The 12,748-nt window shown below is 45.9% G+C and overlaps 1 protein-coding gene across 1 annotated transcript in view; it reads right to left on the reverse strand.

Annotated features, from left to right (window-relative positions):
• Positions 1–12,748, reverse strand: part of LIX1 (limb and CNS expressed 1) — a 63,252-nt gene that overhangs the window by 18,166 nt on the left and 32,338 nt on the right. Inside the window, exon 3 of the mRNA XM_075543076.1 lies at positions 2,292–2,432. Coding sequence (XP_075399191.1) covers positions 2,292–2,432 — 141 coding nt within the window. The remainder of the gene's footprint in view (positions 1–2,291; positions 2,433–12,748) is intronic.

A 12,748-nucleotide genomic window follows, 5' to 3' on the forward strand; every position in this document is an offset into this window, starting at 1 on the left:
CACTTGATGGCAGTAAGTCAGGAAGGAAGAAAAGGATCCCTGGTGGTGCAGGGGCTACTCACAGGCCTGCTAACCCCAAAGTTAGTGGTTCAAACCCACCTGGCACTCTGACGGAGAAAGATGAGGCTTTCTACTCTCATAAAGAGATTCAGCCTCAGAAACCCAGGGACGTTCTATGTCATTTTACTCTGTCCTATAGAGTCTGATGAGTCGGAATTGACTCCATGGCAGTGTGACTGAGGTGGGATAAGGAGTCCTGGTGGCATTGTGATGTTGGGCAAGCATGAGACTGCTAACCAGAAGGTCAGTGGTTCAAATCCACCAGCCACTCATGGGGAAAAGGATGAGACTCATTGCTGGCCTAAAGATTTACAACCTTGGAAACCCCATATAGCATTGCTTTGAATTGGAATCAACTAAATGGCTGTGGGTGTAGCCTTAGTTTGGGAAGGAATGAAGAAGGAGAGCTGGAGGCCCCGCAGGTTAAGTAGTTCACAGCTACCAGCCGGTCCTTGGGAGAAAGATGGTGTTTACTTCCATACAAATTTATAGTCCTGGAACCAACTTAGTGGCAGTGGGAAGGAACTGAAAGGAGACCGTTGGTAGTTAAAATGGTTAAGCCCTTCGCTGCTGACCAAAAGGCTGGTGGTTAAAGAGCTACACAGAGATGACTTACAAGAGAGGCTCCCAAATGTTTGTACAGTTGTGAAAGGCATGCCGTTAGAGTTTGCACTATATGAGGGCACCATAAATCAATGATAACTGCTTAAGGGGGACAGGGGAGTCCATGGATGGAGCAAATGGTTAACAAGCTTGACTGGCTGCTAACACCTTGTTGTGGTGGTCCTGAGTTGGACTGTGATCCACATGGTCAGCAGTTTGAATCCATAAGCAGCTCTGTGGGAGAAAGTTAGGGCTTTCTACTCCTGTAAACAGTTACAGTTTTGGACTCCCACAGGGGGCCGCTGAGTCAGCCTGGACTCTTGGTAGCCAGTGTGAAGCACCTCAGAAGAAAGGCCTGCTGATTCATTTTCTGAAAGATCACAGCCCATGAAAACCCCGCAGAGCACAGTTCTACTGTGACACCTTCCAGGCCTCCCTGAGACTGAATTGACTCCGTGGCAACTGGCATAGCGGAAAAAGAAGAAAAACCTGAACTGTGGTAAGCAGCGTCCGGTTTAGCCATCCTAAAGGCAATAAAAAAGGTGCCCAATCGTTTAGTGATGACAAGTTTCTGTCCTGGCTGATAAACACATGTGGGGTTAATTGAAGGACGGAGAGATAAATGGCTCAGTGAGCCTCGCCTTTCAAGTTCTTGGGTCTCTTGCTTTTTGATGGTCGGAACAGAGTGCAGCTGCCTTAGCCAGTTCCCTGCTTCAGCTGGCAAGGCTCACTTCCTGGAGGACATCCCCAAGAAGAAGCTGCATGTACAGACCCGGAGGTAGCCCTGGGTGCTGGAGCACCCATGTGGAGACCCCTGCCAGTACTGAGATGCTTACATTCTCACTGATTCGGCTTTCCTCCTGAAGTCTGTGTCATAGTGTTTGTTTGGTGAGGTGGAGGAGGACTTTGTGGATTGATGTTGGACATATGGGCTAATGTTGGACTTGTGGGCTTGGGCAGTACTGGACTGGGATGGTTTCTTGATGTGCACTTAACCTTTATATAAAACTCTCTTTTATACATGAGTTTCTGTGGGTTTGTTTCTCTAAAGTACCAGACTGACACATTATAGGTTCTGGGGATCACAACCCTGGGCATCAATAGGGTCACCAGTCACACATTCTGGCTCCTTCACATAACCTCATCAGCCCAATCCCCCTATGGCTAGCTGATATTGGGGACACAAGAGAGGGTGGGGGAGAGATCCAAAATTGATTGTGATGACTATCGTACCACTCTTTAACCTCCTTAATATATAGCATTAAATTGTATGCTATGTAAATTATATATCAATAAAACAATGAAATAATAATTCTAAAAAGATGTACGGCCTCACAAAGGCTCCCGTGAAGAGTTCTACTGTATCCTCCCGGATGGCTGTGAGTTTGAGTGAGATTATGCTGCAGGAAGCAAGAGAAGGTTACTGAGATTTGAAATTGGGAGGCAGCTCCAGTTTCACGATGGATAAATCCACCGGCTTGGGTTTTGTTTTGCTGAAAATGAATGATTTAATGGGTGAAAATGAACCTTTCAGACTCCTTAAAGTAAACTCTGCTCACTTCAGCATCTCCCAAGATTCAAATGCCTCAGTTCATTCCGAGCAGCTCGCTCCCCTTGCGGGTACTTACGCTGGTGGAGGCAACTGCTTCCTGCACACTCTCCATAATGAATTCCTTGGTGATTCTGCGGGAGGGCAGCTCATTGAAGAGAGAATTGATCAGGGCCACTTTAGCTGCATCTCGTCTGGCCTCAGCTCTACTTAAGCAGCACTTGAGAAGGGAAGGAGAAAAGGCATCGTTAAAGGATTCAGCATCTCACCATTGCATTCCCGCATCAGCGAGTCTCTGGACGTTTCTATTCACACATTAATTGTCTGAGACTACTCTTCCATGCCCACCGCTAATCCCCCTGAAGACCATGTGCATTTTCTTTCAGCCCTAGAGCCCATGCAAATGTCTTGGTTGGTCTTCAATTGCTCTTTGTTTTATTTCACAATCATTGAATGTGTAACCTCAGACCAGAGGCTCAGTGTCCTCTGTTAATAAGTAATGATAAAGATGATCATGGCTACAATTGTGTGCTAGGGGATTTGCATTAATTACCAGGGCCTTCCTAAAATCCTATCCTAGAGGAGAATGGCAAGTGAATAGAAGAACATCAGGGAAAGGGGCAAGAATTGTAATATGATCCTGAAGAACACGACACTTGAGATTGGGTGCTAACTGCAAGGTCAGCCACTGCGTGGGAAAAGACGAGGCTTTCTGCTTCCGAAGAGCAACCCACAGGGTAAGTTCCACCCAGTCCTGCAGGGTCGCCACGAACCTGCATCGACTCCATGGCACTGAGGTTGGGACAAGGGTGCTGCGTTTGTATCAGAACGAGGACTCTTCTCACCGTAGTGGACGGCGATTGTTTGCCTTTTCTGAGTCTGTTCTTTGCTTTCTTTCTAAAAGGCGCTCCGGGGGTGGTGTGGTCACAATCTGGGCTGTGACCCGAAACCAGCAGTCACTTGGCAAGAGAAAGACAGGGGCTTTCTACTCTTGTAAAGTATTCCAGTCTCAGAACCTGCAGGAGCAGCCCTGTCCTCTCCTATAGGGTTGCTATGAGTTGGATCCACTTGACAGTGAGTTTGGTTTGGGTTTTAGTTTTCCTTCTAAAAACAGTTCCCTGATTTTCTTGAAGACCATCCTCTCACCTTGCTCTTGGTCCACAAGATCTGGGTAGAACGTATCATGTTCAGCTCACGTTCAGCTCTGGGACTGACAAGGGTCTATAACCTGGCCAATGGAGACCTCGTTCCCTCTTCTATAGTGACTGGTTCAGGGCAAGTGCCTGGCCTAATATAATCTCCCCTGGGGAGATTTTGAAAAGGAGACATCCTCTCAGCTGGGTGGGTGGAGCTACTGGAGCCAAGCAAAGAGAAGCGCCTGCCTGAGAATGGAGTGATCCAGGAGAAAGTAGAACCGAGGGATGGCTTCTTCCTGATACAGGCAACTTCCTTTGATTATCTGCAACCAGGTGAACTCAAAGTCCGTCAGCACGGGATGGATTTCTCAATGGACTCTTGAATCGAGTGACCCCGCTGGCAGGGATGGGGTGGCGTGTGGGCTCAGCAACATGGATTTCCACTCACCAAGGCTGACCTGGCTGCTGACCTGGCTGCTGCCGCTGTTGAGTACAAATCTGTCAGCAGCAACTCTCTGCTTGAGCTCCGGGGCCCACATTGTGGGGAAGCTTCCCTGACCGTGCCCGAGGTCAGCCTGGGAGAACTGCCGTTAGGGACACTTACTACGGGGCATGTAATTGTTGGTTTTACGCCCCATGGCACTGAGGCTGTGAGCTCTTGGCAGAATCCGTGACTTGGCCATTCTCTGTCCCCTGTACCTGGCACATTCTTTGTTGAACGAATGAATGATGCTTGGAAAAATACAAACACAAGTCACGAAACGCGCTGGACCCCACAATGCTTACGCAATCCTCTTACCGAAAAGAGCTCGAGGTAGACTTCATCTGTTCACTCAGAAGAGCCCCGTTTCACATTCCCTGGGCAGCGTGTATGTACAGAGGAGCCCTAGGGCCCCTGGCTGAACTCTTGACTCAACGGAAAGCACTAGTGAACCCACCACCTACCCCGCGGGAGAAGACACCTGGGCATTTGCTCCTACACTTACAACCTAGGAAACCCCGTGGGCCAGTTCTACTGTCTCACATGGGATCTCCATTGGAATCAACTCGATCGCACATAACAACAGTAGCACATAACCTAAAAACACACCAAGCAAAAACAAACATCCCACTACCATGGCACTCGTTCTGACTCATACCATCCCAGGATAGGGTTTCTGAGAGGATCCATCTTCATGAGAGCAGCCAGCCTCATCTGTCTCCCTCAGAATGGCTGGAGGATTTGAATGACCACCCTTACGGTGAATGGACCACCACTAACCCACAGTGTCCTGAATACAAAACTCACTGCCAACGAGTCAATTCTGATCATAGCGAACCTACAGGCCAGGCCAGACCGGATGGTGTTTCTGAGACTGTAACTCTATATGGAAAGAGAATGCCTCCCCTTTCTCCTGGGGAGCAGCTGGTGGTTTCAAACTGCTGACCTTATGATTTGCAGCACAACATGTGTAGCCTAGTCATGTAAAAATATAAGATGTCTGAATTTTGAAGGGATCGTTGGCTCCAGAAGATCAATCATGCATTAAAAAGCAAAGAAAATTGTTGCTAGTGTAACCTGCCATCTGCGGGAGTGATGGCTTAAGAGGAATTTGGCTTTACTGAATCGGTCATAGAGCCTTTGGGGTTTAAGAATTTAGAGAATTAGATTCAGATCCAGACACTTGCAAGAAATTTTATATAGCGTTCTATCTAAATAATAGCAATTTAAACCATCTTTCCTAGAGAGAGACCTAGTAAACACTACTTAGATAAAAGAAGCTATCTATTTAAAATAAGACCAGCTAAGTACTAGATCAAAGGCGCCACATACATTTACAACCCAATGGCGCTGCTCCGGAGATCAAAGTGCTGCCCGGCTGGGCTGAGAGAACACAAAGAGCCTTATACCCAGAAAGCATTCAAAAGGACGACACAGACTTAACCAATATCACGATGTTGAAGCAGACACATGTCTTTACTTATTTTATTGTTTCAATCTCCAGAATTTTTGGCTAAAATGGGGGAGAAAGTGTACCAATTAATAAGTACATAAAATAAAACAAATCCTTAACCATCAAAGGTTTTTCTTGCTATTGTTCTTTGCATGTCTGCAAGACAAGTACTTCAAAATGCCTATATAATGTTAACCAGCCGCTTTCTTCTAAATTCTTGAGGTACAAATCCAAGCCAGGGAGGACTGCGCATTTTTCTGTAGGGGTCTTTTCATGGGTCCACTGAAACCACATGAAACCGGGTTTGGGCAAGAATGGGAGCTGGGCAGCAAGCTATGAAAAACCAAACTCACTGCCGTCAAGTCATGCCGACTCCTAACGACCCTACAGGACAGTAGAACAGCCCTGTGAGTTGCTGGGACTGGAAGTCTTTAGGGGAGTAGAGAGCCCCATCTTTCTCCTGTGGAGCATCTGGTGGTTTTGAACTGCTGACCTTTCGGATCACAGCTCAACTCGCAGCCACTTCGCCACTGCCAGGGCTCCTTAGTCATCTATTGGGCATCTCTAGATCAGAGTGTGGATGCTGCTCTAAGAACGGCCCCCTGGGGACTAAAGTACAGCAATGACAAGACATTTTATTGATGTGCCCAAACCAGTTGTCAAAGACCTCCGTGGGGAGTGATGAAGTATGATGTTATTTCAAAGCCGCTTCCTGCCAGAAGTAGACTTCCCAGGTTGCATAGTTTACTGTTTCTAAGCCAGGCCTCAATCATAAAGACCAATTTGTAAACCATGCCTTATCTGCTAATGATTCTGACTCGTTAACAGAAAGAGACAACTTCTGTCCTTTGTATTTTGTGAAAGTGCAGAGCTGGGCTATTTAATAGTAAAGCTTTTACTGGACCCCGCTGTGGACTGCTGAGACATGTGAGGTCACATGCTTTATAAGTGGCTAGCAGACCTCACCCAGACATCTGTCTTGATGCTCAGCTGCCTTGCATGCTGGGAGATTATAAACCACCCTAATCATCTCTAGCTTTCTGGCTCGAATTAAAAATTTTTTTTAAAGTGTCTATGGCGTTGCTTGAGAAAGCCATTAAAGGTCTATGGATTCAGTGTTGTATTATCCAGTAAGCAAGGTAGGCATTGGCTTGTTTGTGCTTACTTACTAGTATATAGTAGACAAGAAAACATTTTCCCACCACCTCAAAGATTCCGCTTCTAGGTATGGCTGGCAGCTGCTTCTCTCCCAGTCCCATTGCACATTCCTACAGAATCGAAGTTTCTTTTCAAATTTACAATCCCTGATAATACCCAGTGCCTGAACCCAGAGGAGAGGAGCCTGGTGGCATAGTGGGTCATGAGTTGGGTTGCTAACGGCTAAGTCAGCAGTTTGAAACCACCGGCCACTCCTCAAGAGAATGGCGAGGCTTTCTGCTGTGAACAGTCGCAGGGGCGGTCTTACTCTGTCCCACGGGGTCCCTATGAGTTAGAAGCGACTGTGGCAATGAGCTTGGTTTTGCCTTTGGAGCTGCAGAAGGAGTACTCACTCAGCAATGTGAGAACGAGCGAAGTCTGAGTCACTCATCCAGAGTGAACAATTTCACATGGATTTCACCACATCGATGCCCCTGCTTACCCTGTTTCCTGTGCGATTTGCCCCAGTCCCTGATGCTGCCTGCCTCCTGGCATTTGCGTCCTCGGGTATCTGACCGCGCTGCCATTCTAGGGTTGGCGCATGTGGTGTTATAGTCTGTCACTGTAGATGCCGCAGTGTTGGGATGGAGTGAAATGTCTTTTTTTCCCCCAACAGTTTTCTTGGCATATAAACATATGATATCATTCAATAGTTCAATCACATCAAGAAAACTTATACAATCATCAGTTTCTTATCATTGCTCTGTAACTCCCACCAAATGAGTGAGTGGGCCTATGGAAACAGGGCCGGTATCCCGCTAAGTGAGGGGCTTGGTCAGTTTCATTACCACGCACGCACACACCACCACCACCATCACCACCCTGGCTATAAGGATGAGCCATCTTTGAAGAGAAGAGAGAACCCCGAAAGACCCTGGAATCCAAGAGCATGTACAAGACCTCTGGCTGAAGTGGCCAGAGGTTGCTGAGACTAGATGCATCAGGAGACTCAGGAGCAGCAGCCGGACGAGGAGGTATCTTCTCCTAATCTGACCTGAGACGATGGAACTGTGGGGCAAAAGGACTGGCTTCTTGGCCCATGGAGTATAAGCCAAGGGACCACATGGCTGAGAGACTAAGAACTGGAGAGCCATGGCTAGCACGTGCTGAGAGGCTGAGAACCAGAGAGCGAAGAGGCCTGTTGGCAAAGGAGAGGTGTTGCTGTGAACCAGACTGTATCCTCACTGTTGTCTGGTCCTGACTTGTGGTGCCCTATAAATTCCTAATAAGCCTCCTTAATTGCGAGTCTTGTCTGTGAGTTCTAAGTGGCCATTGCAATGAATTATGGAGCCCACCATAGATGCAGCGTGGAATGGAAGGAAGGATTGGTGTCAAAACAGGTAAAGAAGGATGGACCGTCAAGGCTTGTCTGACCGCCTGTCTCGTGGCAATCAGGAAGTCAGAAGAGGCCCGGTATGTGGAGCCTCCACTGCTGTTTACTATACGTGTCTCGGTTGTGCTCACTTTCTCCTTGCATCTCTTGCTTCGAGGAGAGCGAGCTGCCATGTGGTGAGCAGCCCTATGGAAATGCTCACAAGGAAAGCAACTGTTGTCTCCCACCCATAGGCAATTGGAAGCTGAATTCACGCCTCCAGAAGCCTGCAGCCCCAACGGACGGCAACGCACGGGAGATGGAGTCAGCGCTACCCCACTGAACAACTTCCAGATTTCTGACTCCAGACTCTGTGTGAGGCGAAATTCGAAACAAAACAACAACAACAAAACCACTGAGGCTGCTAGATTCCGATACAACATGTTACACAATAATAGATCCGTCCACTCCCCATCCATCAGTTTGTCATACGGTGGTGGTGTGCACGTTGCTATGATGCTGTTTGGAGGAAGCACAGAACACTGTTCCTTAGAATCTAGCCCGGCGAGACGCATCTCACCAACTGTGGACAAGTTATCAGGAGAGACCAGGCCCTGGAAATGGATATCATGCTCCGTCAAGTGGAGGGTCCGCGAAAAAGAGGAAGGCATTCCATGACGTGGATTGACACCGTGGCTCCCACACTGGGCTCAAACCTAGTATCTAAGAGGGAGGCGCAGGACCAGGCAGCGTCGCATGCTGACGTCCAAGGGTTGTTAGGACTCCCCAGCACCTGTCCGCCGCCACAATGATGCTGGCAGCTACGCTCCAGTAGTTAGAATGCTAGCAAGTCCATGCACGATGGACAGGTTCCATCAGACCTTCCAGGCGAAGACAAACGAGGAAGAAAGACCACTTTAGGAAACTAGCTCAAAAACCTTATGGATCGCAATAGAAGGCTGATACAGTATTGGAAGATGAGGCCTCTAGGGTTGGAAGGCATGGCACAAAGCTCCCACTGTGGGCTCAAAAACATCGATGCTCATGAAGACAGCACCGTCCTCGGCACCGGTTCATTCTGTTAATACAAAGAGTTGCCCTGTGTTGGAGCTACTTTGATGGCAGCTAACAACCATAATCAAATAGTACCAAAACTTTGTGGCAATAATGGAATTAGGAATATTGTCAGTATACATTTGGGAGAGTACTCAACATGAGCAGCCATCACAGTTGACACTATGTGCTTGGGCCCGTGTTAAACACTTGGTTTAGTATTGCATTTAGTTATGACAACAATCCTATGGGGCTGCTTTTGTTTTTGTCCTTATAAAGGAGAAGAAGCAGACACTTAACATGTGTACACATTCCAAAGATGTACGACTTAAAAGTGACCCAAACAAGGAAACCAGTCTGTCTGACTTGAAGGCTCATTTTTTTCATTACTATGCAAAAGAGTCCTGGTGGGGTAGTGGGTTCTGCTTTGGGCTGCTACCAGAAACGTCAGCGGTTCAAACCCACCAGCAGCTCCTCAGGAGAAAGATGCATTTATCTGCTTCTCTAAAGACTTATAGCCTCAGAAGCCCAAGGGGACCATTCAACTCTGTTCTCTGGGCTCACTAGAACTGACTCAATGGCAGTGAGTTTTGAGTGCTATTCTGAGTTTTGCAGAAATGGTTGTCCAACTTAGAATTGAGAAGATACATAATTTTCCACTCTCATACAGCATTCCCCACATCAGTATGGTAACTTCCTCAAAGACCCAACTTGGATAGTCTATGGGCCATTTTGACATAAGACTCTAGGATGTATCTCTTATGCCTACATGGCAAACAAGACTCATTTAGAAGCAAAGACTGAGAAGAAAACAGTACATCTGGGTGAAAAACTGGGCTCCAGGAGGTGGGTTTTTTTAACAGCCTCCTCTCTGCTACAGGTCCCCGGCGGGGACTGGACTCCGGGGATCATAGTAAAGCCACCGAGGGGAAGAAGAGAGAGAGGTCGGCTATGAGCAGGTCCCAAAAGCCTATGTAGGAAACTTTTCCTTCTAGGTGGAAGTCAATAAAAGTTGAGATTCTACTACATAAAATTAATTTCTCAATAATTAAAATAATTAAAAATTTATTTAAACAAATTTAAAGCAGCAATTCTTCAAGTCTAAAAGTCACTCAATCTGAAGCTCCCCAGCTCTACTGGATACAAAATTCATTCAAGGCTAGCTTATTCTGGTCTTATATTATATTTTGGATTTAACCCTCAATAGTTGCTATGAGTTGGCATCACTTCGATAGCAGAGAGATTAAGTTGGAGTTTGAGTCTCCAGATACATTTGAGCATCATTGCCAAGCCTAGGTCAGGAGTCTGGACCAAGGGTTGAAAAGTGGGAGGTTCATAATAAAATCACGCAAGGGACTTGTTGAACACACCCACTCGCAGGGTTCAGCCTGACTTACAGACTAAGAAGCTCTTAAGATGGCTTCTGGTGGGGAATCTCCACTTCATAAGGCATCAGCTGATTCTTAAGCAAGTAGACCCAGGACAACTCTCAGCAGAACGTTGCACCAGCCTTTTCCTGTTCCGGTCTCATTGTTAATTTTGGGAGCAAGAACTAGGTTTTGTGGAGCCTGGGGTTTACACAATTTGGGGGCGCTATTTATTAAAATCCGATGAAAATGTTGGCATTGTGCCTCGACTTGTCACACTTGGAAGTGTTCTTGCTTCATGAGTTTCTAGGTAAATCCATCGCCGCTATTTTCACCTTAGAAATTACTTCAATCCAAAAGTCCAAGAAAGTAGCATTCAGTTAAAAAAGCAAAACACAACTTTATGCTCATTCTAAAACATAGGTAAAAATAGTACCATGAGCATCATTGGTTAAATAGAGGGTTTTAACTTTACTGTCTTTATCAGCAGTTTTTAAAAAAAAATTTTTTCCCATGATAATTTTTGAAGGTACTCATTCAATAAGTTGTGGATCCAACCCAAGATAAATTTGTGCATCAAAAGATTGTCTTAATAAAAGTGGCTAGATACGTAATTGAGGTATGTATGGATTGTGATAATAGTTGTATGAGCCCCAATAAAATGATTTATAAAAATTTTTAAAATAAATTCATCCTTGTGCCTAATACTCCTATAACTGAAAACACAATAATGCCATTTACAATTTATATTTCATAAGTGAACAAAATAAAAACTTTGATGCACAAATACAAGGAAAAAATAGTGGCTAGACAATGTTTTAGGACAGACAGAAATTCTTTTTTTTATCATTTTATTGGGGGTTCATACAATACTTATCACAATCCATACATACATCCATTGTGTCAAGCACATTTGTAAATTTGTTGCCATCATCATTCTCAAAACATTTGCTTTCTACTTGAGCCCTTGGTATCAGTTCCTCATTTTCCCCTCCCTCCCTGTTCCCCCCTCCCTCATGAACACTTGATAATTTATAAATTATTTTGTCATATCATACTACCTGACATCTCCCTTAACCCACTTCTCTGTTGTCCATCCCCCAGAGAGGAGGCCATATGCAAATCCTTGTAATCGGTTCCCCCAGTCTACCCCACCTTCTTTCTTGTCACTGGTCATGAGGGGTTTATCTGTCCTGGATTCCCTGTTTCCAGTTCCTATCTGTACAAGTGTACAGCCTCTGGTCCAGCCAGATTTGTAAGGTAGAATTGGGATCATGATAGTGGGTGGGGGGTGGGGGGGGAGGAAGCATTTAAGAACTAGAGGAAAGTTGTATGTTTCATCATTGCTACACTACACCCTGAGTGGCTCATCTCCTCCCCATGACCCCTCTGCAAGGGGATTTCCAGTGGCCGACAAATGGGCTTTGGGTCTCCACTCTGCATTGCCCCCCTCATTCACTATGGTAAGATTTTTTTGTTCTGATGATGCCTTATACCTGATCCCTTCGACACCTCGTGATCGCACAGGCTGGTGTGCTTCTTCCATGTGGGCTTTGTTGCTTCTGAGCTAGATGGTCGCTTGCTTACCTTCAAGTCTTTAAGACCCCAGATGCTATATCTTTTGATAGCCCAGCACCATCAGCTTTCTTCACCACATTTGCTTATGTACCCATTAGTCTTCAGCGATTGTATCGGGAAGGTGCGTACACAATGGTATGTTTTTTCTTCTTTGAAGCCCCAAACCTGATCCCTTACACACCTCGTATTAGAGAGAAATTCTTAAATTAATTGAAGTACAATTTTGGTAGACATGTACCTGATATCAATAGAAATGCCTAATAAGAAATTAATTTGATTTGAAAATAAAATAATAACAAATCAATCTTATTGTGAACTACTTATGGAATGCTTTAAGAATGTTTATTGGTGTGCTACTGTTCATGAAAACCCCTTTATCCAAGCTGGCAACACTGAGATGCTGGTAGCACCTTTCCTGGTAACCCTAGTTTGATGAATCCCTTTACTCCTTCTTTCCATCAGACACGATGCACATGCTGGGCAGTTGTTTCAGAATCCCAGGACTTGATGGTACATACACCTCACAACAGTGCTCGCTTTTAGTTAAGTATGGGTGTGATGTTGAAAAACAAGTTAGGCACACTTTTACTCTGTATCAACCGATGGCAGCCTTGGGGTTGAATAATACCCTAAAATGGTTGTTGTTTTGAGCAGGAACAATAATGTGAGAGCAAATGAGACAGCTTGCATCTGCATGGGAACTCAAGGCTGACGAGGCTGTCCTCCCTGGGGTCAAGAGCAGGCAGTGTTCTTTAGGGGACATCTGCTCAATAGCACTTTGTACCCAGGGGGCCCCAAGCTGGGAGTTTTCAGGTGGCAAAGCCAAATAAATGGATTCTGGGAGAGGTGAGAATTCCTGCCCAAATCCTTTAGGTAGTTAAGCCTGTCATTCCAGTGCTTGAGAGTGTTTTGCTTTGGCTTCTCGGAGTCCCGAGTCTCCACGCAAGTGACTGGCAGCA

This window comes from Tenrec ecaudatus, chromosome 2 (assembly GCF_050624435.1).
Source record: "Tenrec ecaudatus isolate mTenEca1 chromosome 2, mTenEca1.hap1, whole genome shotgun sequence".
Classification (NCBI taxonomy): domain Eukaryota; kingdom Metazoa; phylum Chordata; class Mammalia; order Afrosoricida; family Tenrecidae; genus Tenrec; species Tenrec ecaudatus.